Source organism: Boleophthalmus pectinirostris, unplaced genomic scaffold, assembly GCF_026225935.1.
Source record: "Boleophthalmus pectinirostris isolate CB_2022bp ecotype Guang Dong unplaced genomic scaffold, ASM2622593v1 HiC_scaffold_16, whole genome shotgun sequence".
Taxonomy (NCBI): domain Eukaryota; kingdom Metazoa; phylum Chordata; class Actinopteri; order Gobiiformes; family Gobiidae; genus Boleophthalmus; species Boleophthalmus pectinirostris.
Window position 1 is genome coordinate 354939 of NW_026571095.1, and position 24300 is coordinate 379238.

A 24300-nucleotide genomic window follows, 5' to 3' on the forward strand; every position below is an offset into this window, starting at 1 on the left:
TTTTCTCTTTGACGCACACGTCTTTCTGGAGAGTGTGCTGCACAAAGACGAGCTCTTACTCCGTCTGGACACTTTGATCATGTATCGGACAACTGCTCTGAGGTTGTTTAAATGTGCCTTATGTAACTTTTCTGCTTGTTTCCACGTAGATGTTATTGATTTTGACTGGAATGTTCCACAGTATGGCATTAAACGTGTCTAAACATAACTACTATTACTACTACTACTGCCTGTACAGAGGGATTATCAGACACCGTCACTTCTCGCTCTACTGCGCATGTCTCCTGCAGAAAGAGCCACAGCAGGATTTCAGCTAAATTTCGACAGAATTTCAACAGGATTTTGACAGGATTTCAGCAGATTTCAGGCTCTCCCGGGGGGTGGAACTAGTTGCATAAATCAGGTAAAAGTACTGCCCTAAAAAGGCAGAACGCTGTAACATCATGTTTGGTCAAAATTGAGTTCATGTCATTTTGTTTGTATTTGAGACGTCCTTTATCATGTGAATAAATATTGTGAAAAATACTGAGCTCAAAATTGACCTTTGACAATTACTTGTCAGTTCCTGTACTCTGCCTTTGTATCATGAGACAAAATAAGGAGTCATGCAAGAGCAAAAGGCAGAAACTGTGTATGTTTTGTTTGTGATTTAGTTCCAACTTCTCACCTCCTTCTTTTTGTTGCGGTCTTGGCACAGGGTCTGAACACAACCTTTGTGTTCAATTATCTTGAATGTGAAAGTATTTGGTGTATTTATTCATACTGTACACACTATACTGCAAAGTCACTTGTGTCAAACTGTTTCACTGTGTAAATGTCGCCGCACGATCCTGATCAACACTAAACAGGAAACCCAAAGCTCTTCTAGATGATTTCAAACAAACACATGATGACTCGACCTTGGTGAGGTGTTTTTCTTATAATGGATGGAAGCCTGGGCAAAATCAAACAAATAATAATGATCATGTCAGTTTCTGCCTTTTGTCTTTGCACGACTCCTTATTTTTGGCTCATGATACTAAGACAGAGAACAGGAACTGACAAATAAGGGTCAAATGTCCATTTTAAGCAATTTTTCGCACACAAATATTTCTTCATCATAGCAAGAAGTTGTCAAATTTTGGGAGTCCGACCTATTATACTTTTGTGTGGACAAAACAAAAACTTTGAAGTCACTGTTTGAAGTTTGAGATGTTTCTTCTTGTCATTTCTGCACTCACCTGTATTTAACACGTACAGGTCATTAACACGTATCCCCCATATCTCACTAATGTTCATTCAGACTATGTTTATGATGACCTGAACAGAAGATACAAAAGTGGGTCGCATCTTCACTTTTTATTCCGCGTTTAGACGAGCGTTTTCGGGAGGAAATCTCCGTGCATACGATGACGCAAAAGTATGTGGAATTGGATTGGGTATGTTTGTACTTAAAGGGTCCATCTCATGCAAAATAACTCTTTTCACTTTGTATCTTCTGCACATAAACAAGCACAATTTGGGTTTAAATATAGTTGTGAAATCTTACTGATTTCTTGGAGACAGTCACAGACCAGGAACTATGAAAAGCCGACTATTGCTCATCCCCCCACCCGTTCTGAGAAAGCACAGGCTCCGCCCTCCACACGTGACGTAGGCGACGAGTGAGCCGCCCTTCCTCCGCCATCTCAGGGAGGGAGGGGGAGACAGACGTGCACCCTGATAGTGGTAGGAATAAACTTTTATTCATCATGGAGATACAGCGCGTTCAGCCGCATGTGCTGGACCCGGAATCAGACGAGGACTTTGAGGTGCAAGCACCGCATCGACATCAGCTGAACATTACTGATTGATAAAGTATTAATAAACACTAGTAGATCAACTTATTATATCATGTACACTGGAGGAGGTGAGGTGGAGACGGTGGAGCATGGGAGGATGGTGGGTGTGAAACGCTTTCTGCTACGTCAAACGCATCATAGGTGTAGCTGCCATGTCAACGTTGTAGCAACTTTAGTTCGTTGTCATGTGGGAGGGTGGCAGAAATACGCTGCACTTTGTTAAAAAAATGCAGAATCAATCTAAAAACCACGACATATACAAGGCCCACACATCACTTTTAGAAGGTAGAAAGCTCTGAAAAGTTGATTTTGCATGAGATGGGCCATTTAAAGCACCAAGAGCATTTTTGGACATACAGAAGTTTTCACGTCACGCATTTTCATCAACTACTCCTTCCACAAAGTTGTCCCACCATCGACTGGTTCTCCAGGTCTCGTCCATAATCGTCTGACTCACCTGCGACAAACTGGTGCATCCAGAATTTGGTAATTGCAGATTTTTCTCTGTTCACTAATAGTATCTCTGCAGATTCTGTACATTTGTTGGGATGGCTCCTGTAAGTTTATTAGAGCTGGAAATGATCCCACATGTTTGTTTCTGTGTACTGTACGTACGTACCAGAGTTTTGCGTCTTCAGCAGTGTAGATGGAAACACTACGGCGGAGTGTATTCAACTTTTCCAACTTTTCTGGAGGGTGTTTTCAGATTTTTGCGTTTTTAAGCCCTCAAAACTCCATTACGGTCTAAACAAAACGCACTTCTGGTAAATTATTTTGTCATTTTTACCCGCAAGCATTCTCATGTAAACAGACCCTTAGTGTCATAACTTATTTTATCACACTTTCTCTGGTAAGGTTTGTTCTTGTATTGCAACAACTCGTCTGAGATCTTCTAAAGGTGCTTTGTATAACTTTTCCGGTGACCCCCACCTGCTAGTTTACATGGAAATATTATTGCTTTGCCTGAAATATTTCACAGTATGGCATTAAACAGACGCAGATACAAACAGATCTGACGTGCAACTTGGTCTGGTTTGATCTTCATGAAGATAGAAAGGTGAAAAGTTCCACACAAAGCAACAACATCTCCACGGAGAAAAGCGTTTGCCCCCGACCCTCCGCCAGAAAAGTTACGCAATGCACCTTTAAACTCAAGCTAGAAATCGAATCAAACAGAGCGGGGGGAAATGGCCACCCGACTGACAGCGCTGCACCGGCTTCTGACAACTGACACAAGATTGAAACCTAAAAAATGGGAGCAAATTACACACTTGACGTTCAATTTTAGAAGGAAAAAGGGCCCAGATTGAGACAGTCCGCGGACGGAGGGAAGGGCTAATAACACGGAGGAGGGGAGAGACAGAACACAGCGGTCCAGCGGAGAGGTGAAGGGGGCATGCTGACGAGGCGAACCCAGAAACCAGCTCATAAATCGGGCTGTCAGCTTCGACGAGGCCCCCCGCCCCGCCCCGGACCGACCGCCACGCGACGCGGAGGAGTGAACGCGTGTACCAATTAAAGGGTCAGAGCTGTGGAGAGCCGCGCCGAGACAGAGATCGCAACCAAGTGTGAATTTTGAGAGGGAAAATGCAGATCTTGTTTGTGTTTCCGACGCTAAACGCTGCGAGCTGAAGGCGTCAAGCTGAGAGGGGAGAGGAAATGTTTGCATGGGTCAGTTGTGTTGCAATTCCTCTGACTTTTTAAGACATGGGAACCAGAAAATACTCGTGTACTAGTACTTGAAGATCCTATTTTTCACAAAATGGACTCTTGTGGAGCTTTTATCCATGTTTTAATGCTGTTACACTGGAAAAAAAACAATGTTGAGCTCAGTTAAAATGACTTAAATTAAGAACATTCGACTTTATTTAAGTCGATTCAACTTGACAAATCAAATGGAATAAGTGTGTTTTTCTGAGTTCAAGCAACATTCAATGATATTTTAAGTGCAGACAGCTGTATTTTCATATTTAAAGTACAAAGGGCCAGGTACCAGGACTAAAACCAGCACTAAACCAGGACTAAACCAGCACTAAACCAGGACTAAACCAGGTCTAAAACCAGGACTAAACCTGGACTAAACTAGGACTAAAACCTGGTCTAAACTAAGACTAAACAAAATGGACTCTTTTGAAGCTTTTAGCCATGTTTTAATGCTGTTACACCAGAAAAAAAACAATGTCTAGCTCAGTTGAAATGACTTAAATTAAGAACATTTGACTTTATTTGAGTCGATTCAACTTGACAAATCAAACGGAATAAGTGTGTTTTTCTGACTTCAAGCAACATTCGATTATGTTTTAAATGTAGCAAGATGTATTTTCATATTTTAAGTACAAAATGTCTTAATCCACTGACAGATAATTTTACTTGTCAAGTGAAATTTACTCAAATCATGATAAAACGTTCTTAAATCAAGTCATCTGAACTTGACTAGATTTTGTTTTTTTGCAGTGTACCTGATCAAAAACAGACCTGGGCTTGTGTTTTGTTTCATTCACACGCTTGAGTAACACTTTATTATTCATCCCTCTATAGCTCTAAAGCTTAAAATGGTCTGTTCCACCTTGTGATGTCATGAAGTAATAGTAGTAGTAGTTTTCAACTTAGCAGCTGCTTTTACCTTTTGATCGGTAGAGATTGGCAATTTCAGAGCTGAAACGATCCAGATAATGATAGTGAAGGTGTACGGAGTCTAAAAACACAATGGAACACTTCTGGTATCACCACATGACATCACAAAGTGGAACAGAGTGTTTTCTGTTTGAGAAGAACTCGGCCTAAATCTGCAGGTTTTGTGTGTTAAACATGCGAATGAAACAAAACACAACTCCAGGTCTGTTTGTGATGAGGTAACAGCATTATAACAAACCTAAAAGCTCCAAAAGAGTCTGTTTTGTGAAATATAGTACTTTTAAGTACTACTCCATGAGTATTTTCTGATTCCCATGTCTCAAAAATACAGAATTGCAATACTGACTCATGCAAGGAAACTACATTATCACAAAGCTCAGAAAATAAAGTTTTTTCTGTCTTTCAGGTGTTATTGAGTTCATCTTAATACATATAGTTTTATTTTGAAATCTGTGCTTTTATTTTGGTTCTCCACACCAGTCCGTGGAACCAGAAGTGTGAAAAATAAACGAGAGAGATAGAACGCAAGTTGGTAAACAGGCAATAAAAACTGACTCATACAGCTAAAAATCAAACTACCGTATTTTCCACACTATTAGTCGCTCTGGATTATAAGACGCACTGTCATTAAATGGTCTATTTTCGAACTTTTTTCACAAATAAAATGTAATGGACTTTAAAGGAAACACAACAGTGTGATGGGTGAGTGGTTTTGTTTGTTTGTGTCATTCACGGTGACTCTGGGCTTTGTTCAGTTGTGGCGTGTAGGGAGGTGCTGTCTGGGACCAACGGATTGTCGGTGTGTTCGCAGTGACTCAGTTGTTCAGTCGTGCCTAGAAGTGGCACATTGCACTCGCTTTTGCGGTTCGTTCCGTTCCTCGTCGGTGTGGAGTGATGAGTGTGGCTGTGGGTGTTTTTCGCTGTGCGGTCGCTGTCTGCTCCGTGTGTGTTTGCGGCTTTGTAGTTTACTGAAGTCGTGCTGGGACACCCGAGTGGATTTGTGTATAGGGCGCTCTGGATTGTGGGGTGTGCAGTCGTTTTGTGATGGGGTTAGAGGCTTAAGAGCGCGTCTAATAGCCCGGAAAATATGATACAGAAGCAGTGCCTGTGTGCATATGTTTGTACATTTAACTTGGGTAATTTCAGTGGGTATAAATTACTTAAAAAACTAAATTGTAAAGTTAAAAAAGACATTATTATTATAGTAATCAGCCACGTTATTTATGTTAACGGTAATTTATGTCAACAGTTACTTTCTTTGTATCATGCGGCCTTATATAATATGCTAATGATAAAAACAGATCAGTGATAAATTCATGTATTTATTGATTTTCATGTTAAAATAATTCACCCTTTATGGGCAATTTGTGGTAACTGCTTTACTAGTACTACTAAGTTACTGAGCTCTCAATAATACATGTACAGGAATGTGAAATTATTACAAAAGATCGTTGATTGTATTTTTCTCTTGCAGTTTCACTCTTCATTCATAAGATGAGCATTAAATCTGAAAACTACAACAACTGTCTCATCACTGTATCAGAGTTTATCTCGCAGCCAAGATGAAACTACTAACATCTCAGTGAGGATTACTTATTAATTACGATGACTTATTTAAAACAACAATACAAATTCTGTGTTGATAACAATGGCTGCATTTTCATGGATTTGAGGCATAAAAATGTGTTCCTGATTTGACTGATTTGCAAAAGTCCTCTGTTCTTTTAGCAAATATGTAATTAAAATCAAAATGAATGGGAAAATCCTTCAAATCAGGGAGAAATCATTTGAGCCAAAACCCATGAATAAGATTAAATATTTTGATTAAGACTCTAAGAAACATTTTAATTAACGAGTTATTGATTTGGTAATTCAATTCTTGCACATTTATTTGAAGAAAACACAAAAATCAACCAAACAATACTGACTTGTGTTGTGTAATATAATGTAAATTGTATTAACATATAGTTGGATTTGAGTTTTGTTTCAGGTTAAGCTTTCATTTAGTCTCTATCTGGTACACGTGCGCCCCCTGTTGGCATATTTATACAATGGATGGGCCAGTTCAACCAGAATTTGAAGTTGTTTGGCAAAGTTTACAGTAAAAAATTCCCTGTACCATGAGTTTGCGTGTACTTCCTGTGTCTGGGTGGGTTTCGTCAAGGTACTCCACTATCCCCTATCAACTTTAAGGGTACACTTTTTAGATTTTCTGATTTTGAAGGGTCCGTCGCTTGCTTGTTTTTATGGATAGATGCCGTTGCTTTGCCTGGAATGTTCCTCAGTATGACATTAAACATCTATACCTTACATTTATTCAATTACAGGTGGTTTTAGAGCTCAAAAATACCTAGAAAAACAACATTTTAGGTTTAATGCCATACTGTGGAACATTCCAGAAAAAGGAATACCATCTCCATGGAGAAAAGAATGTGATGGACCCTCCACCAGGAAAGTTACATAATGTCTTACCTTTAAAAATCCAATTAGCTACTCCTCCAGCTATAAGTACTGCTGACCAAACTCCTGAAAAGTCCTCAAAATGGCACCTATAAACAGGGACCCGCAATGCTTGAATACATGCATCACGAATTTCGGACTTCCGGTCATTGCACAATGCAGACTGGGAAGCATTTTCCAAAACAAGTGAGCATCAAACCGCCATCATTGTTTTCCCATTTGGATGCGTCTATTGACAAAGTCGATCTTTTCAAGTCTTTTGAACCATATCACTTTTGTTTCTGGTTCTGATATTGTCATATTTTAGTTTTGGGATTCAGACATCGTAATTTTGTGGTTGTTGGATCCTAACAGCAGAAAATGGCTCAAGAAATTTGTTTGTGAACTTCATAACTGCAAAAGGGAATCAGATCTGTGTGACTGCAAACCTCCTGTTTCCCTGTTTCCCCAGCGGAATTGAAAAATAGTGAAAGACGAAGGTGATGGGCAGTACTGATACACAGGAAGGATGAAAAAGGAAACCTTTGACTGCCTAAATTATTCAGAATTTGCAGCAAACATTTTGTATGTGGAGCGACATCAAAAGAAAATCCTGATCCTTCGCTCCACCTTGGTTACGAATTTAAAAAGTCAACGCCAAAGTAAAAGGCACCAGCTGTTCACCAAGAAACACCTTCCACTGCAAAGAGACCAAGACGTGATGTTGCTGTAAAACCACAAGAACAAGAAAGTGCAGCTCAGTCTGTTTGTCTTCTGTACCTCTCACTTAACAAACAGGATCCTGCTTTGATGGTGCTCCACATACAAAATGTTCACTACAAACTCAGGATGATTTCTTAGGCAGTCAAAGGTTTCCTTTTTGGTCCTTCCTGTGGATCAATCCGGCGCATCGCCTTTGCCTCTCACCTTTTTTCTATTCCGCTGGAAAGGGAAACCATTTGAACAGAGGTTTGCAGTCACACACATCTGATTCCCTTTTGCATTTATGGAGTTCGCAAACTTCCGAAGCCCATTTCTTGAGCCGTTTTCTGCTGTTAGGATCCAACAACCACACAATTACGATGTCCGAATCCCAAAATTAAATATGACAATATCAGAACCAGAAACAAAACTGATATGGTTCAAAAGACTTGAAAAGATCGGCTTTGTCAATAGACGCATCCCACTGGGAAAACAAACATGGTGGTCTGATGAAAAGTCCGAAATTCATGATGCATCTATAGGTTTTTTTTTATTTTTTAATCAAGTTAGCAAAGTAAACTATTTAAAAGTACAGTATGAAAGTTGCAGGAGGTGGCACATTACCTGATTCCATGGAAACAGAAAGCTAAAACCATACTTCGGAACATTCCACGTGGAGAAGATCATATGCTTTCCCTTATGCCAAATAAAAGTCAGGTTTGTGGAGATGCAAGCCCGTTTTTCAGTGGAATAAACACCAGCAAAATGTATGCTTTTTGTAGTCTATTTTTGACTAGAATGTTACAAACTGTGGCTTTAAAGTCCTTCTTCTATACCATATGTAACCTCCACATACTGTACATTTGGGAGATTCTGAACTCCAAATGGAAGGGGTGAGGAAAGTTTTCTGTCCTTATGGTGCAAAACGAGTGTGTGAAAGTCGAACTACAAAGATGGAGTCTCTGTTTGTGGGGCAGAAGAATGAAATATTTATCCACACAGCTCACAGAAGTCTACAAAGACAAAACACACAGGACTGAACAGGAGCAGGTTCAAACGGACTCAGAGACACAGAGACGGACAAAACCACCGGGGACTCGGGCTGTACCTGCAGAGCCTGCGTCTCCAGATGAAGATGGACAGATGAAGGGATGGATGGAAGGATGGAGAGATGGAGGGGTGTGGAGATAGAGGTGTAGATAGATAAAGAACAAGGAAAAACAGGAGGAAAAGAGGAAACAAAAACAAATTCATGAAACAGGCGTTCATCATGGAGCCTCATGATGACATCAATGAGCTGTTTTATGCTGTGTCTGAGTATGGAAGCACAAGTGGGACAAAATTATCTTCATAGTATTTCATATGCAGTGTTGGGGAGTAACAGATTACATGTACCGGAGTTACGTAATCAGAGTACAAATTATGAGTAACTGTATTCAGTTACAGTTACTGTTTCAGTGAGTGGTAATTGGATTAGAGTTACTTTATTGAAATAAATGGATTACATGGTGGTATTTGACTGTTTTCACATTTTGGACTATATCCCCCTTTTTTTTTTTTTTTTTTTTCTCAGTAATTCCACTCATTGCCGAAAACTAAACCAGGTCTAAACTAGAGCTAAACCAGGTCTAAAACAAGTCTAAAACCAGGTCTAAACCAGGACTAAAACAAGTCCAAAACCAGGTCTAAACCAGGACTAAAACCAGGTGTAAACCCGGACTAAACCAGGACTAAGCCCGGACTAAAACAGGACTAAAACAGGTCTAAAACCAGGACTAAAACAGGTCTAAACCAGGACTAAAACAGGTCTAAACCAGGACTAAACCCAGGTCTAAATTAGATCTAAACCAGGTCTCAAACAAGTCTAAAACCAGGTCTAAACCAGGACTAAAACCAGGTCTAAAACAGGATTTAACAGGACTAAACTATCAATAATATTTTTAATTTGGTTCAGTAAAATCTGGGCTTTTCATTTTCCTTTAGCAAACAAAACTTCTTATGTTACGATATCTTAGTTTGCTTCTCTTCAGCAAATCAAGTAATCCAAAGTATTCAGATTACGTTACTCACTTTAAGTAATTTAATGGATTACGTTACAAACTACATTTTGAGGTATGTAATCTGTAATCTGTAGGGGAATACATTTTAAAAGTCACCTTCCCAACACTGTTCATATGGCGCAGCGTTGAACAGCCCTTCCAAGAATGATGTATTTAGAAGTAGGGATGGGCGATATATCGGTTGAAGTATTGGTATTGACCGATATTGATTGTGTGTCGATATCGATATCTTTTTGTATTTCAACTTAAGCTTCACCAGTATCAGCAAATAATAGTTATCGGTCACAACAGATGGGTGGCAGTAGCTCCGTTGGCTGAGCAGGTTGAAGGTTGGCGGTTCGAATCCCACTCTCAACATAAATATCATTGGTTGAGCGGTCGGTCATATTGCTGCGATTCCAGCTCCCACAGATGAATGCTGTCATTAAGTCCTTGGGCAAGACACTTAACCCGCCTCACCCCTAGTGTCTGCGTACACTGGTGTATGAGTCCTTGTTGTAAAGTGCTATGAGTGTCCTGAAGGTGAAAAAAAGCAGTATAAAATCAAATCAAATATCAGATATCTGTATCGGCTCAAAAATAAATAAATAAATACATAAAAAATCCATCGGCCCATCCCTATTCAAAGACAAACACAAATCTTTGTTTTATATGTTCCAGCTCAGTTTGAGTTGAGTTCACTAATTTCAGCAGGATTTGTCAAACTGTTGTTGCCTATAATCTTTTTTGTGCAATTTGTCCATGCAATATTATCATATAAAATTATTTTGTTGCTAATCTCCAAATCAATGAACTAAACCAATCACTTGGTTTCGGTTAATCTTTATCTGTAGAGACTTTGTTTTGATAATTATGCAGATTTGAAAAAGTTGTACTAGCAACAAACCACAGACAAAAGAGACTAAAATAGTCCTCCGTGTAATTTCAATAATATCAAGAACATAGACTGTATCTACAAATGGACATAGCTCGTTTAAACAAGTTTGCATGTGCCTCTTCTGGTTCCTACTCTCTGGCTCTCATTGACTTACGCTGGAATATTGTGGCCCTTTCTCTGTAACTGTTGCTGTGAGTCTCGTCATTTTGGTCTTAAAATGTTCGTATTCACCCTTCCAGACCGACAGTATTGTATAAGATACCAGCGGACATAACTGCATAACCGCGCAACTTTGCAATCATAAAAGATAGAAACATACTGGCAGTTTCAGGTTTCTGAGCATATTTCTGGCATTATTTATCCTATGCTGCGTGATGATGTTGGGAAAACGAGTGTCCAAAAGGAACTTTGTTTTCCATCAAACTCATGCGCTCCATCTATGTTGATCGGCCCAAACTTTGCCAAAGAGTGAAGTGAGTCAAAATAGTCGACTGCTCTGAGCGCCTGTGTTCGTAACAATTGAAAAAGTCGCTGTAAGTGCAGTTTTTTCTCAAATAAACTGCAAATTACATGTCTTGGTTTGTGTAATTGCGCATCCCTGCACTTGCTATTTTTATTTGAAAAGTTTATTTGAGCCCAAATGTACAAATCCAAATGTAATAAACATGGAAATGCAGGAAGTGATGTGGCTCTGTGTCCTGGACCTGACACCAGCTGTTTCCATGACTGACACCAGGAAAGTCATAAGGCCATTGCACTTTTTTGTTTTGTTTTGAGGCAATAAGGATATTTTTAGTTTACTTACACACTTGATATTTTTGCACTTTTGTAGCTAAGGCCCTAAATTAAGTTTTTTGTCCAAAAAGGTGAGGACAAATGTACTAAAATTGCCTTTAGGTCTGGAAGGATTATCCCGCTCTTCATGATCCTGTTTGTTTTTTCCCTGCTATTTTGTCCATAAAAAAACGAATATTCATAATCTGGATCCGAAACTGTGCTCCTGTAACCATCAGCATTGCAAACTTCTTTTGAGTGGAGCTGAACACTGTGGGTAACGTCACACTCGCTTAGTCCACTTTTTTATACAGTCTATGATCGAGACACAAGTGACATAAACACAAAATGCTAAATAGTTATGAAGATTCGACTAAAATGTAACTGACCTGAGTTCTTGGGCAAAACTGTATTTTTTTAAACTTTAATATATGTTTCGGTTCATTTGTTTGCATGTTTTCATGTGGTCACATGGTGCATTCTGTGTCTTCCACACTCGTCAGAGCATAAACCCGTTACAAACAAACAGCAAAAATGTGTCATGGTTTTACCTGTGGAATTTACTCCGCTCGGCTCGACTGTAACGAAGGGGGCGTGGTCAAGGTGGGGGTGGGTGTGGTCATGATCATGGTGGGAGTGGGTGTGGTCATGATCATGGTGGGAGTGGGTGTGGTCATGATCATCGTGGGAGTGGGTGTGGTCAGGATCATGGTGGGGGTGGGTGTGGTCAGGATCATGGTGGGGGTGGGTGTGGTCAGGATCATGGTGGGAGTGGGTGTGGTCATGATCAAAGTGGGTGTGGTCAGCAGAGAGGGGCGTGGTCATGCCGGTGGAGGCGGAGTCAGGGAACAGGTCGTTGGACAGGGAGGCGGTGGTGGAGCTGGGGTGATCGGGGGCAGAGGTGAGTTCGGAATGTTCTGAAGTTTCCGGGACAGGCGTGGAAAAGTGGACCGTGGGGGTGGGGGAGAAAGTAGTCGAGGTCATATCGGAATCTTTTTACAGGAAAACCACAACAACAACAACGATCGGGAGCAGCGGGCAGAGCAGCCAAGCGCCAAAAAAGTGCCAAAATAGGATCAAAATGAAGCCAAAAACAGGGATAAAAGTGCAAATATGGCAAAGCGATTGGCAAAGCGATTGGAAAAGCGATTGGAAAAGCGATTGGAAAAGCGTTGGTGATGGCGGCGCGAGTGGATGAGAAAAAACAGAACACAACAGAAATCATAAAGAGAAATAAAAGATGATAAAAAGAATTCAAATTAAAGGTGCGTTTGGTTTGCGTAACCGTGGAGACTGACCTTGTACGAGCAGCGTGTACTCCCCCTGGCCCTGGCTCCCGATGCCGTTGCCCGCCTGGCACAGGTACACGCCGTTGTGAGACTTGTTGAGCATCTCGAAGTGAAGGAAGGCGCCGTTGATGGTCACCTGAGGGCCCAGCTCGCCGTCCTTCTTCTGCCACATGAAGGTGGTGGGTCTGAGGGACAAAAGGAGAAAGCATGTTAGGAGGAGTTCTGTAGAGGTCTGACATTACGTTTAAAGGGACTGCAGATGGAAACGAGCGGTTTAGCCATAGACCAGTGTGGAACATCTTTGTTTTTATGCAGCTAATGTCTCTGCACTTAGTCCATTCAAATACAGACTAAACTAAACTTAAAGGGATATAACATTTTTTGGACTATAAGTCACACTTTTTTCAATGGTTTGGGTGTTTCCTGTGATTTATACTCCGGTGTGACTTATATATTAAAATTTTCAGACTAACAGCCACAGCCAGGATCTGCTGCTCCTGTTCCTCCTGCACCACTGTCACTTCACTCTACTGCACATGTCTCCTGCAGAAAGAGCCTCTGTTCTGTCTGTATCATGTCAGTCGATCGCACCGTTACTTCTGTAACACTGAAAATTTTTTATTGAAATATTCTGAGAAGACCAAACACAAATGTCCCCTAAAAAGAAAATCATATTTTGCAGATTACAAGCTGCAATTCATAAAATCTGCAGCTGAAAACGATAATCGAGCAGCAGAAAAAAGTTTGGAGTGAGTGAGAAACTTGTGACACCGGGAGGATGCACCATGAAACTTTCCTGAAGTCACTGGATGGATGGACAAAGTCTGGACTTCAGTAACAACAAAACCATCCTGTCAGGATTCAGAAAGACCAGAATAATTCTAACTGGAACTGATGCTGAGTCTGACGACAGCGACACAGAAGAGGAAGAGGCGCTCTGTTTACCTCTGGAGGTCGTGGAAGAAGTGACACAGAGGATGAAGAATTGAATAGATTTAGTGATTTGGAGTGAGATGGAGAGTTTGTTAAACTTGTTCTGTTCTGTTGTTTATGTTATAGTTTATCTGAAGAACTGTTCATATGTGACGTTAACAGTCTGTTGTTCTCTCTTCTATTGTTATTACTACAACTTGACTTTACACAGGAAATGTCGGTTCCTGGTTTCTGATCTTATAAAATAATTTCCCCCCCAAAAAATACAACTTACAGTCCAGTGCGACTTATATATGTTTTTTTCTTCTTCACTGTGCAACTTTTGGTTGGTACGACTTGTATTCCGGAGCCACTTATAGTCTGAAAAATACGGTACCCATTTTCCCTGTGTAGTAAAGTAACATTTGTTTTGACCCAGTGCAGATATGTTGTAGTTCAGGGTGGGACAAGACTCAACTTTCACAAAACGAGACACATAACGACATTATTTCCACGAGAACGAGGCAAGACAAGATTTTGACATAATTTGTAATAATTAAGTAGTGCATCCATTTCACAATTTGGCTTAATGATTTTTTATTTATTTTATGTAACACTTTAGAGATCACTGTAGTCCTGCTTTTGGTGCTACAGCTTCTCAAATTGTATAACTCGCCAGCTCTTAACTCTTTTTTTTATCCAAGCCAAAGGTAAATTCAGGGGACAACAATCTCACGAGACCGTTTTTTCTCTTGTGTGCACGATCTTGTTGCAATTTTGTCTCGCGAGATCTTGTGGCACTAGATCTTGTCCCGTTCTTAGGTGTAGTTGTTGTTGTTTTATTCTCAGAAAATCAGGAAGTGTGCTGTTAGCATGTTTGTTACTTTGATGGCAAAACTCATCATGGTGAATAAATAAAATGCTTGGAACGTGTTATGCAAGTGAAAGTGTTCATTTTAAACAGTTTGCAAAGGTCCAGAAAGAGACATTAAACTAGGCTTTTAAAACTCATTAGAACACCTCATCAATAATGATTTACTTTATTGATTTTACAAAGCTCTCATAGCTTTAAAACTTAATCATTATTCATTCACTCAACACTCTGTGGTGCGATAAGTACTTCAGGCCACAGCTGGGCAGTTCTTTCTGGTCAGATTGTGCAAAAACAAAACTCAGATTAAAGTCTCACTTGGGTAAAAAAGCTTCAGACAGAGCAGTGCCTACAGTTACATCAGCTGTAAAGTAAAGTTATTTTTCTATTTTATTTTGGCCTGTACATATATATATGGGTCCGGTCAAGTGGTAATGGAGGGAATCAGGGGCAGATTTTTGACATTCAAATGTCTCTTATTCAGAAACTAGAGGGACTATTGAAATAAGTAAAGTATCAGAATGTAGGAAAGAGTTACACTCCAACAGGGTCAAGTTAAACCTGTGATATTCTTTCAAGTTGTTGACAAAAAATTTAAAAACTCATGTCGGTAACGGAGGGAATGAAATATGCAGCACTTTTTGGTCAATAAATCCAAACAGTGATAACTCTTGGTTCTCACTTCCATATCCTTAACAAACTGGTTTGAATATTTGCTTCATATAGTTTTCTACCATATGGTACAAGATTAGGTTGAAAAACCTCTTACTTTTTGAGTAATGAGATTTTTTATGAAGAAAGGTCATGGTAACGGAGGGAAAAGTAACGGAGGGAAAATTGTCCAAACAAGTAGAAGGTGCAGGATTTTACATCATTTGTCGCTTTTTTCTTCTGAAAAACTTTAATATTACTTCAAAATGAAAGAAAACAATTTCTATAAAATGTCAGTCCTTCCAAGCAAATTTTTATCATTTTAAATAAATAAAAAAAAATCATGTCCCTTCATCAACAGTTCAAAGATGGAATAACACAAGATATGATGAAATACATCCATTAATTTACATGATTTGCAGGTCTTTGAAATTTGGTAAATAATTTTTGTTCCATGTTTCATTCATGGTCTGTTTAAAACATATGGAACTTTAGAACCAAAAATGGTACAGAAAAAAGGTCAACAGTTTCATAAACTAGAGTACATATGTATCTGTTCAATACATTTTTATATCAGATGTATTAACTTGAATTTTTGCCCTTGCTGTTTACTTCTGCTTGACCACATATATTTATTAGCGTAACCAGATTTTCAAAATAAAATCTGAAACATCCCTGGTTTGTGGTGGTTGGTAATAATAAAATTGTGCATAATTCAGGAAAATTGTTCAGCACTAATGTGAGTCAGTATAGTCACTTTTTCTTTATGTTTTGATCATTTTTAAGCAGTTTTTTCTGTATTTTACCTAAACAAGTGACAATTTCTGCCTCTTTTTACTGTTGGCAGGGATCAGATTGGTCAAAAATAGGGACATTTCTTGTATAAAACTGGGAAAATCAATGAGCTCAATGGGCTGGGAAAAATCAGGGCTGAAAACTGGGACTGTCCCGGGTAAATAGGGACGTCTGGTCAACCTAACACTGATATAATGATGCCTTACTTGACACCTTGCTACTTATTTTGAATTTATTATGATCATTTATACATTTTTACATGTTTTTTCACGATATTATGTTGTGATGTGTGAGCAGCTGTGTCCAAATCATTTCCCTTGTGGATCAATAAAGTTTGTCTAAGTTTAAAATGAAAAATAAGTCGTGTTTTTGCAGTGTGTGAGGTGAAGTCGGTGTTTGTGACGAGTGTAAAAGTGAAGAGTGAGCGGCTGTAGCCTCCAGCTGAACTCTGCACTCTCCAAAAAACAACAGAACACAGACAGAGAGATGGACACGGAGAAGAGATGAGAGCGGACAGGACGACAGGGACAGACAGAGAGACAGAAGAGAGGGAGGAGAGACAGAGAGGGAGGAAGAGAAGAGAGAGGAAAGGACAGGAGAAGAAGGGTGGGAGGGAGAAAGAAAGAGAGGAAGGGAGGGAAGAAGCTGGGACAGGAGGTGACTGAGAGAGTAGAGAGAGCGAGGAGAGACAGAGAAGGAGGGAGGGAGGGAGAGGAGAGAGAGGAAAGGACAGGAGAAGAAGGGTGAGAGAGGAGAGGAAAGAAAGAGAAGAAAGAGAAGAAGGGAGGTGAGGGAGACAGAAGCTGGGACAGGAGGTGACTGAGAGTAAAGAGAGCGAGGAGAGACAGAGAGAGAGAAGAGACAGAGAGGGAAAAGAGAGACAGACAGAGAGGGAGGAGAGACAAAAAGAGAGGTTGAGGAGAGAGGGGGGAGGAAGAGGAGAGAGAGGGAAGAGAGACAGAGAGAGAGGGAGGAGAGACAGAGAGAAAGGGAGGGAGAGAAGAGAGAAAGAGGAGAGACAGAGAGAGATGGAGGGAGAGGAGAGAGAGGGAGGAGCGACAGAGAAAGGGAGAAGAGAGACAGAGAGAAAGGGAGGGAGATGAGAGAGTAAGAGGAGAGATGGAGAGACAGAGAGAAAGGGAAAGAGGGGAGAGAAAGAGAAGAGGCAAAGAGAAAGGGAGGGAGAGGAGAGAGAACGAGGAGAGACAGAGAGAGATGGAGGGAGAGGAGAGACAGAGAGAAGAAGAGGGAGAGGAGAGAGAGGGAGGAGCAACAGAGACAGGGAGAAGAGAGACAGAGAGAGGGGGAGGGAAGAGAGAGGAGAGACAAAGAGGGAAAGGGGTAGAGACAGAGAGAGGGGCAGAAGAGAGAGAGAGGGGGAGAGGGAGAGGAGAGAGGGAAGAGAGACAGAGAGAGGGTGGAGGAGAGAGAGACAGAAAGAGAGGGAGGAAGGAAAGTAAGAGAGACAGAAGCTGGGACAAGAGGAGGAAGGGGGGAGGGAAGAGAGACAGAGAAAGAGGAGAGAGGAGAAGAAGAGAGAACAGGGAGAGAAGAGAGAGAGACAAAGGTAGTGAGAGGAGGGAAAAGGAGGAATAAGAGGAAGAGGGAGAGGAGAGGGACAAAGAGGAGAGAGGGAAGAGAGGGGGAGAGAGGAAGAGGAGAGAGAGGAAAGGACAGTACAGGAAGTGTGGGAGAGAGAAAGAAAAAAAAAGAAAGAGGAAACGAAGTGAGAGAGAGAGAGAACCTAGGACAAGAGAAAAAGGGAGGAGGGGAGGGAAGGGAGAGAGAAAGAAGAAGAGAGGCACAGAACAGTGAGGGAGGTGGGGGGGTGAGAAGAGAGGAGAAAAGAGAAGAGAGGGACTAACAAGAGGAGACAGAGAGAGAGAGTGAAAGGAAGGGGGGAGAGGAGAGAGAAAGAGAGTAAGTCACAGAGAAAGAGATGGAAAGGGTAGAGAATTATGGGTTAAAAAAAGAGGAGGGGACTGAAGGAGGAAGAGACGGGAGAGAGGGATGGATTGGGAGGTGAGTTATTGGGCGAAAGGAGGAAAAGCAGATAAGGCCGAAGGAAGACAAGATGGATACTACAAGAAAAACAGAGGACAGAGAGAGAGAGAGAGAGAGACAGGGTAGAGGGTGAAAGACAGAGAGAGACGGAATAGAGAATGAAAGAGAGAGATGAATAAGCGAGAGAGAGAACAGCTGTGAGAGGGAGAGGAACAGAGAGAGAAGAGAAAGAGAGCAAAAGAGAGAGGAGAAGGAAAGAGAAGGGAGGAGAGGTAGATGATGAGGAGAAGAGGGAGAGAGGAAGAGAGAGGAGAAAAAATAGGAGAGAGGAGGAGAATAAGTATACAGAGAGAGAGAGTGGAGGAGAGGAGAGATAGATAGAGAGGGAGAGGACAGAAAAAGAGAGAAGGAGAGGAGGGATGAAGGAGGGGAGAAGAGAGAGAGGGAGAGGAGAGATGAAGGAGAGGAGAGAGAGAGAGAGAGGAGAGGAGAGAGAGAGATGAAGGAGAGAGAGAGAGAGAGAGGAGAGAGAGGAGAGAGAGAGAGAGAGATGAAGAGGAGAGAGAGAGAGAGAGAGAAGGAGAGGAGAGAGAAGAGAGATGAAGAGAGAGAGAAGAGAAGAGAGAGGGAGAGAGAGAGGAGAGAGAGAGAGAGAGAGAGGAGAGAGAGAGGAGAGAGAGAAGAAGGAGAGGAGAAGAAGGGAGAGAGAGAGAGAGAGAGAGAGAGGAGAGAGAGGAGAGAGAGAGAGAAGAGAGAGAGAGAGAGAGAGAAGAGAGAGGGAGAGGAGAGATGAAGGAGGGGAGAGAGGAGAGAGGTGGGGGAAGAGAGAAATATGATAGAGAAGAAAGAAAGGAAGAGAGAGGAAACGAAGAGAGACGAGGAGACAAAGAGAGAGAAGAACAAGGAGAGAGAGAAGAGGGAGAGAGACAGAGAGTGGAGGAGAAGAGATAGAGAGAGAGGGGAGAGGAGAAAGAGAGAGGGAGGGAAGGGAAAGAGAAAAAGGTACGTGAAGCAGACGATAGAGAAGAAAGAAAGGAAGAGAGAGGAAACGAAGAGAGACGAGGAGAAAAAGAGAGAGAAGAACAAGGACAGGAGAAGAGGGGAGAGAGAGAGAGAGTCACACGGGGCAGATGATGGAGGAGAGGAGAGACAGATATTGAGAGAGGGGGTGGGGAGGGGAGAGACAGATAGAGAGGACGGCGGAGTAGACAGCGAATAAAAATATAAAGAAGGAGAAGATGAAAAAGTGATGGAGAGAGCGTCTGTTTTAAAAGAGACATTATTCAAGTGGAGCTGAAAGCACTTGTGTGTCTGGGACAGATAGAGACAGTTACAAGGGTCGCTCGCACTGTTACAAGGACAAACCAGGACAAAAATGTGGACGTCTTTGCCAAATCTCTGTGCTGTTCCGAACTGGGAAAGTGAAAGTGAAACCAAACTCAGAGGAAAAAGAAGCGACAGATAATGGGTGCTGATTGAAAGGAATATTTTGGCGAAATTTTGGATAATGGCGTCATTTTGTTCAACGAGCCCTGGGCGGAGAAAAATAAAGTTCTGATGAAGGACGAATAGAGCGGTCCCGGCGGCGGCCTCCTACGCAGCAAAAACTGGAGGGTTAAAAATTCAGGGTAAAATATTTCAGAGTGGTTTTGAACACGAAAAGTGTTATTTTAATTATTTGAAAGTTAAATGGGGGTTGAAGTTGGGGTTATTTGCCAGAGTCGATATGGTTAAAGTTAATTCAACTTCCCTTAGTGTTAATTTGGCTCCTCCCACCCACTACTTCAAACTCCCACGAGACAAGACCAGTTTGAACCAGTTTTGTACATAATTTCATCTTAAATGAACTAAAATAAAGTGTAAAAATAAAACATCTCTGCGTGTTGTTTAGCTAAATCGAGATAAAACTACAAAGTGTTATCTGTTTACTCTCAAAACATTAAAGGTTGTATGGAGGATTTTTTTTTGTTTCAAGTTGTCAATGATAGCATTATAGAGGTGCAGTAGCCTTGTAATTATGATGACCAAAAAAAAGAGAATAAAAATTCATCAACTCTGGACGTGGTGGGGCTAAACATTTGCCAATAGATAACGACACTGCCTCGTTATCTGTTAGCTGACAGGCTGTCAATCAAACTCCCTACGTTTCTAGTGTAACTGACTTGCCTGCGCGCCGCCGGTACGTGGTTTACGTACGCCTGTCACGCAGTCCACAGACGCAAGACGCACAGACGCTGTTTACTCCACCAACGCAACAGTTCTTAGCGGCTTTTTTTGACCTATATCTTCCTCGCAGTTCGCACAAAGTTTGTTGCAATGGCGACAAGAATCCAGGAGCAGTTCGCCGCAAAAGAAAGTCCGTTTTTGAGGTCGCTGAAAGAAGAAGACAAGGGGAAAAGCAGCGAAGCCAAACTAAGGTGATTCTTGGAGATTCATTCCAGCGATGGCGCGACTGAAGCAGACGCAGGGTCTAAAGACTGACGCACTGGTCCACAAATTACTCCTGGACAGGAAACTTCTGCTTATTATGAAAACGTACTTTATTTCCAAGAGCTAGTCAAACGTTTTTCAGGACACGAAAGCGATATCCTATGTCTGAAAACGTAATTTTCAAGGCAAAGAAAGAGTCCGCTTGCTGCTGCGTGTTGTAGCTAGTTCATTTGCACTGAATCTCCGCGCAACCTTCTCTGCACCCCTTTCCTGCTCCTGTCCCCGCTGCCCGATCCACTCTTCCCCCTGCTCCTCACTTCTCCGGGCACGGAATCTCCGCGCACCTCTCCCTCTCCTCTCCCTCTCCTCTCTCCTCTCTCCTCTCCTCTCTCCCCTCTCCTCTCTCCTCTCTCTCTCCCTCTCTCTCTCTCCTCTCCTCTCTCTCTCCTCTCTCTCTCCTCCTCTCCTCTCCCTCTCCCTCTCTCCTCTCTCTCTCCTCTCTCTCCTCTCCTCTCCTCTCTCTCTCTCCTCTCTCCTCCTCTCTCCTCTCCTCTCCCTCTGCTCCCTCACTTCTCGTCCGTGCATGAAATGTCCGCACACCCCGCTCCCCCCGCTCCTCACTTCTCCGTCTTGCCTAACCAACACTGTAGTTAGTTGTTTACAAGTCATGTGCAGCACCGGCTGTAAACAAACCTGTTTCTGGCGTAAGGAGGAGGAGGGAGGAGGTGTTTCTACGTAGGAGCTGTAGGGGAGGGGGGGTGGTTTCACGCATGCGCAACATTTGAAAAAGGACAAACAGTCGCTGGATTTCTCGTTCCTTGGAAAATCCTCTATACAACCTTTAATATAACTCTTGATTTCGGGGTTAAACAGGAACTTTGGTCCAGTGTCACTTAATTAACATTTCCCAAAATGTTAAATTAACTGTAGAACAGGCTGAACTCATATAAACCCTAAGAAAGTGTTAAAATTGATTCTGTGAAAGTCAATTTTAACTCTCCACTTTTTGCTGTGTATGTATTTTCGATGCATTTTCGATGAAGGCAGATTCTGCTCGTGCAAATGTCAGGTGACCGGGAGATTTGTGTGATTTAACAATGATAAAGGAAAAGGAACACTGGGTAGATGACATCATGCAGTGGGCAAAACTTACCGATGCAGGTCATTTATTGTCAACAGTGTATTAAAACGTGCATTATTGCTGATATGTTCAAAAAAGCTTCAAAAGTGGAAAACAAACATAAACCACGACCAGTTGTAGCAGGAAAATAAATGTTGTTACAGGTATTCAGGATTAACACACACAAAAGCTATACTACATAAAATGTATTATGTGTATTTTATCCATCAGAATATGAACTAAAACGTTACGACATTACAATCCCCAAATGGAATTAAATGGTTACGCTTTTTTCAGTACAAATACAAATTCACAAACTTGACTCGACTGTCATCACTTTACAGGCATTATTTACTGAGCAGAAGAAACATCGCTCAAAATGCCACACTTTTGCACCGCACATGACACGGACTGAACCAGGACTGAACCAGGACTGAACTAGGACTAAAACAGGAATTTAATTAAATTCGGGCAGTGGCTATAGGGCCATATTTATTTAGTTACGCATATTTTTTTCTTGCCTATTTCATTTGGAACATAAAGTGGACATTGCCTGATTTCAATAAAGGTTCATCTGTTCATCTGGATGAGTCTATTTTGTTTCGATATCAGTTATATTTTAAAACACATTGTAGCGTAGACTGCCACTCGGGGGATTTAAACCTTAAAGAAAGACCAATGGAGTGAGGCTATGACTTTGAAATAACATCGGGCAATGGCAGAATGTTCAGAATGTAACAACATCCAACACGAAGGCAAGAAGGTTCAAAAACAGCTTAGTCGGAAAACGTTGTCAATTAATTCGCTGCGCAAGAAAACCAGGTAAGTCTGGGTTGTTATGTACAATTAAGAATGTGAACATGCACGTTGAGCGAATTTTGGAATGAATGAGCTATAGAGTTTGCATTTTTATCGAGGCTCCTTAGTTTGTTTGCCGTATGATTGTTCTAAAATTTTAAATCAATTGGCAAGATGGTGGGCGGTGCGGTTTTGAAAATTAGTCAAAACCTTGGGTGCAAATGGACAGCGGGCGGATGATCATTTTTGTGTCGCGGTTGCGGATGAAAAAATAGCCCATCCACGCATGTCTAGTCTATAGGTCTTAAGTCTAAACCTCGGAAAAGTCCATTTTGTGGAACTGGTCTGCTTTAAGTGATTATTTCCTTATTCCTTGTACAGTTCCACAGACAGTGAAAATGAGCCAGCTGTATGTAAGCTATAAGAAAACAGTGGAATTAAATTTGCTCCAGTCTATTTTCGCAGTAAAAGGCAGCAGAGTTTGAGCGAGGCCGTGCTGCTGGTGAGCTTCGATAATACAGACTCTTATGTAAATGTGTCATCCTTAAGCACTGTACAGTAATTACACAGACAATCTGCAGAGACAGGCCCTGAAATAGTCTTTCTAATAAGGCTATGTTTAACACTAACATCCCTCAAGAAATGACTCTCTCCCAAATACTGCACGCATCAGCTCAACGTCAACTACCAACTATTCTAACGACTTTGGTAGAGCACGACAACCAGCTAGGACCTAGTCGATATTACAGACTATTTTCAGCAACTATATTAAGCTATTTTAGGACTTATATTAGACTGTTTTTAGGACTTATATTAGATTATTTTTAGGACTTTACATTTATTTATTTTAGGACTTATATTAGACTATTTCAGGACCTACAGTAATCTATTTTCAGTACCTATATTAAGATATTTGCTGGACCTGTATTAGGCTGTTTTAGGACCTATATAAAACTATTTTTAGGACTTATATTAGCCAATTTTTAGGACCTATATTAGAGTATTTTTAGGACTTATATTCGACTATTTCAGGACCTACAGTAATCTTTTTTCAGTACCTATATTAAGCTATTTGCTGGACCTGTATTAGACTGTTTTTAGGACTTATATTAGACTATTTTTAGGACTTAAATTATTGTATTTCAGGACCTATATAAAACTATTTTTTTAGGACTTAGATTAGACTATTTCAGGACTTATATTAGACTATTTTTAGGACTTATATTAGGCTATTTAGGACTATATCTATTTTTAGACTATTAAGCTATTTTGCTGGACCTGTATTAGACTGTTTTTTAGGACTTATATTAGACTATTTTTAGGACTTATATTAGACTATTTTTAGGACTTATATTAGACTATTTTTAGGACTTATATTAGATTTAGACTATATTAAGCTATTTTGGACCTTATTAGACTATTTTTAGGACTTATATTAGGCTATTTTTAGGACTTATATTAGACTATTTTTAGGACTTATATTAGGCTATTTTTAGGACCTATATTCGACTATTTCAGGACCTACATTACACTATTTTTAGGACTTATATTAGACTATTTCAGGACCTACAGTAATCTATTTTCAGTACCTATATTAAGCTATTTGCTGGACCTGTATTAGGCTGTTTTAGGAGTTATATTAGGCTATATTAGGAGACATATTAGGCTATTTTAGGACCAATATTAGTCTATTTTTAGGACCTATATTAGGTTATTTTAGGACTTGTATCAGACTATTTTAGGAGCTATATTAGGCTTTTTTTAGGACCTACATTAGACTACAGTATTTTCTGGTCTATAGGTCTCGCTCTTAAGTCTCCAACTCCATCAAAAAATGACTGCGCGCCCCACAATCCAGAGCGCCCTATACACGAATCCACTCGAGTGTCCCAGCACAACAGTAAACTACAAAGCTGCACCACCCACAGCGCACGCAAACACCCACTCATCACTCCACGCCGACGAGGAACGGAACGGAGGAACGAACCAAAGAAGCGAGTGCAATGTGCCACTTCTAGACACAACTGAACAACTGAGTCACTGCGAACACGCCGACAATCCGTTGGTCCCAGACAGCACCCTCCCTACACGCCACAACTGAACAAAGCCCAGAGTCACCGTGAA

At 41.0% G+C, this 24300-nt stretch overlaps 1 protein-coding gene across 1 annotated transcript in view; it reads right to left on the reverse strand.

The window, feature by feature from the left end:
- Positions 1 to 24300, reverse strand: part of cadm3 (cell adhesion molecule 3) — a 299737-nt gene that overhangs the window by 14561 nt on the left and 260876 nt on the right. The window contains exon 8 of the mRNA XM_020941238.2: positions 12605 to 12780. Coding sequence (XP_020796897.2) covers positions 12605 to 12780 — 176 coding nt within the window. The remainder of the gene's footprint in view (positions 1 to 12604; positions 12781 to 24300) is intronic.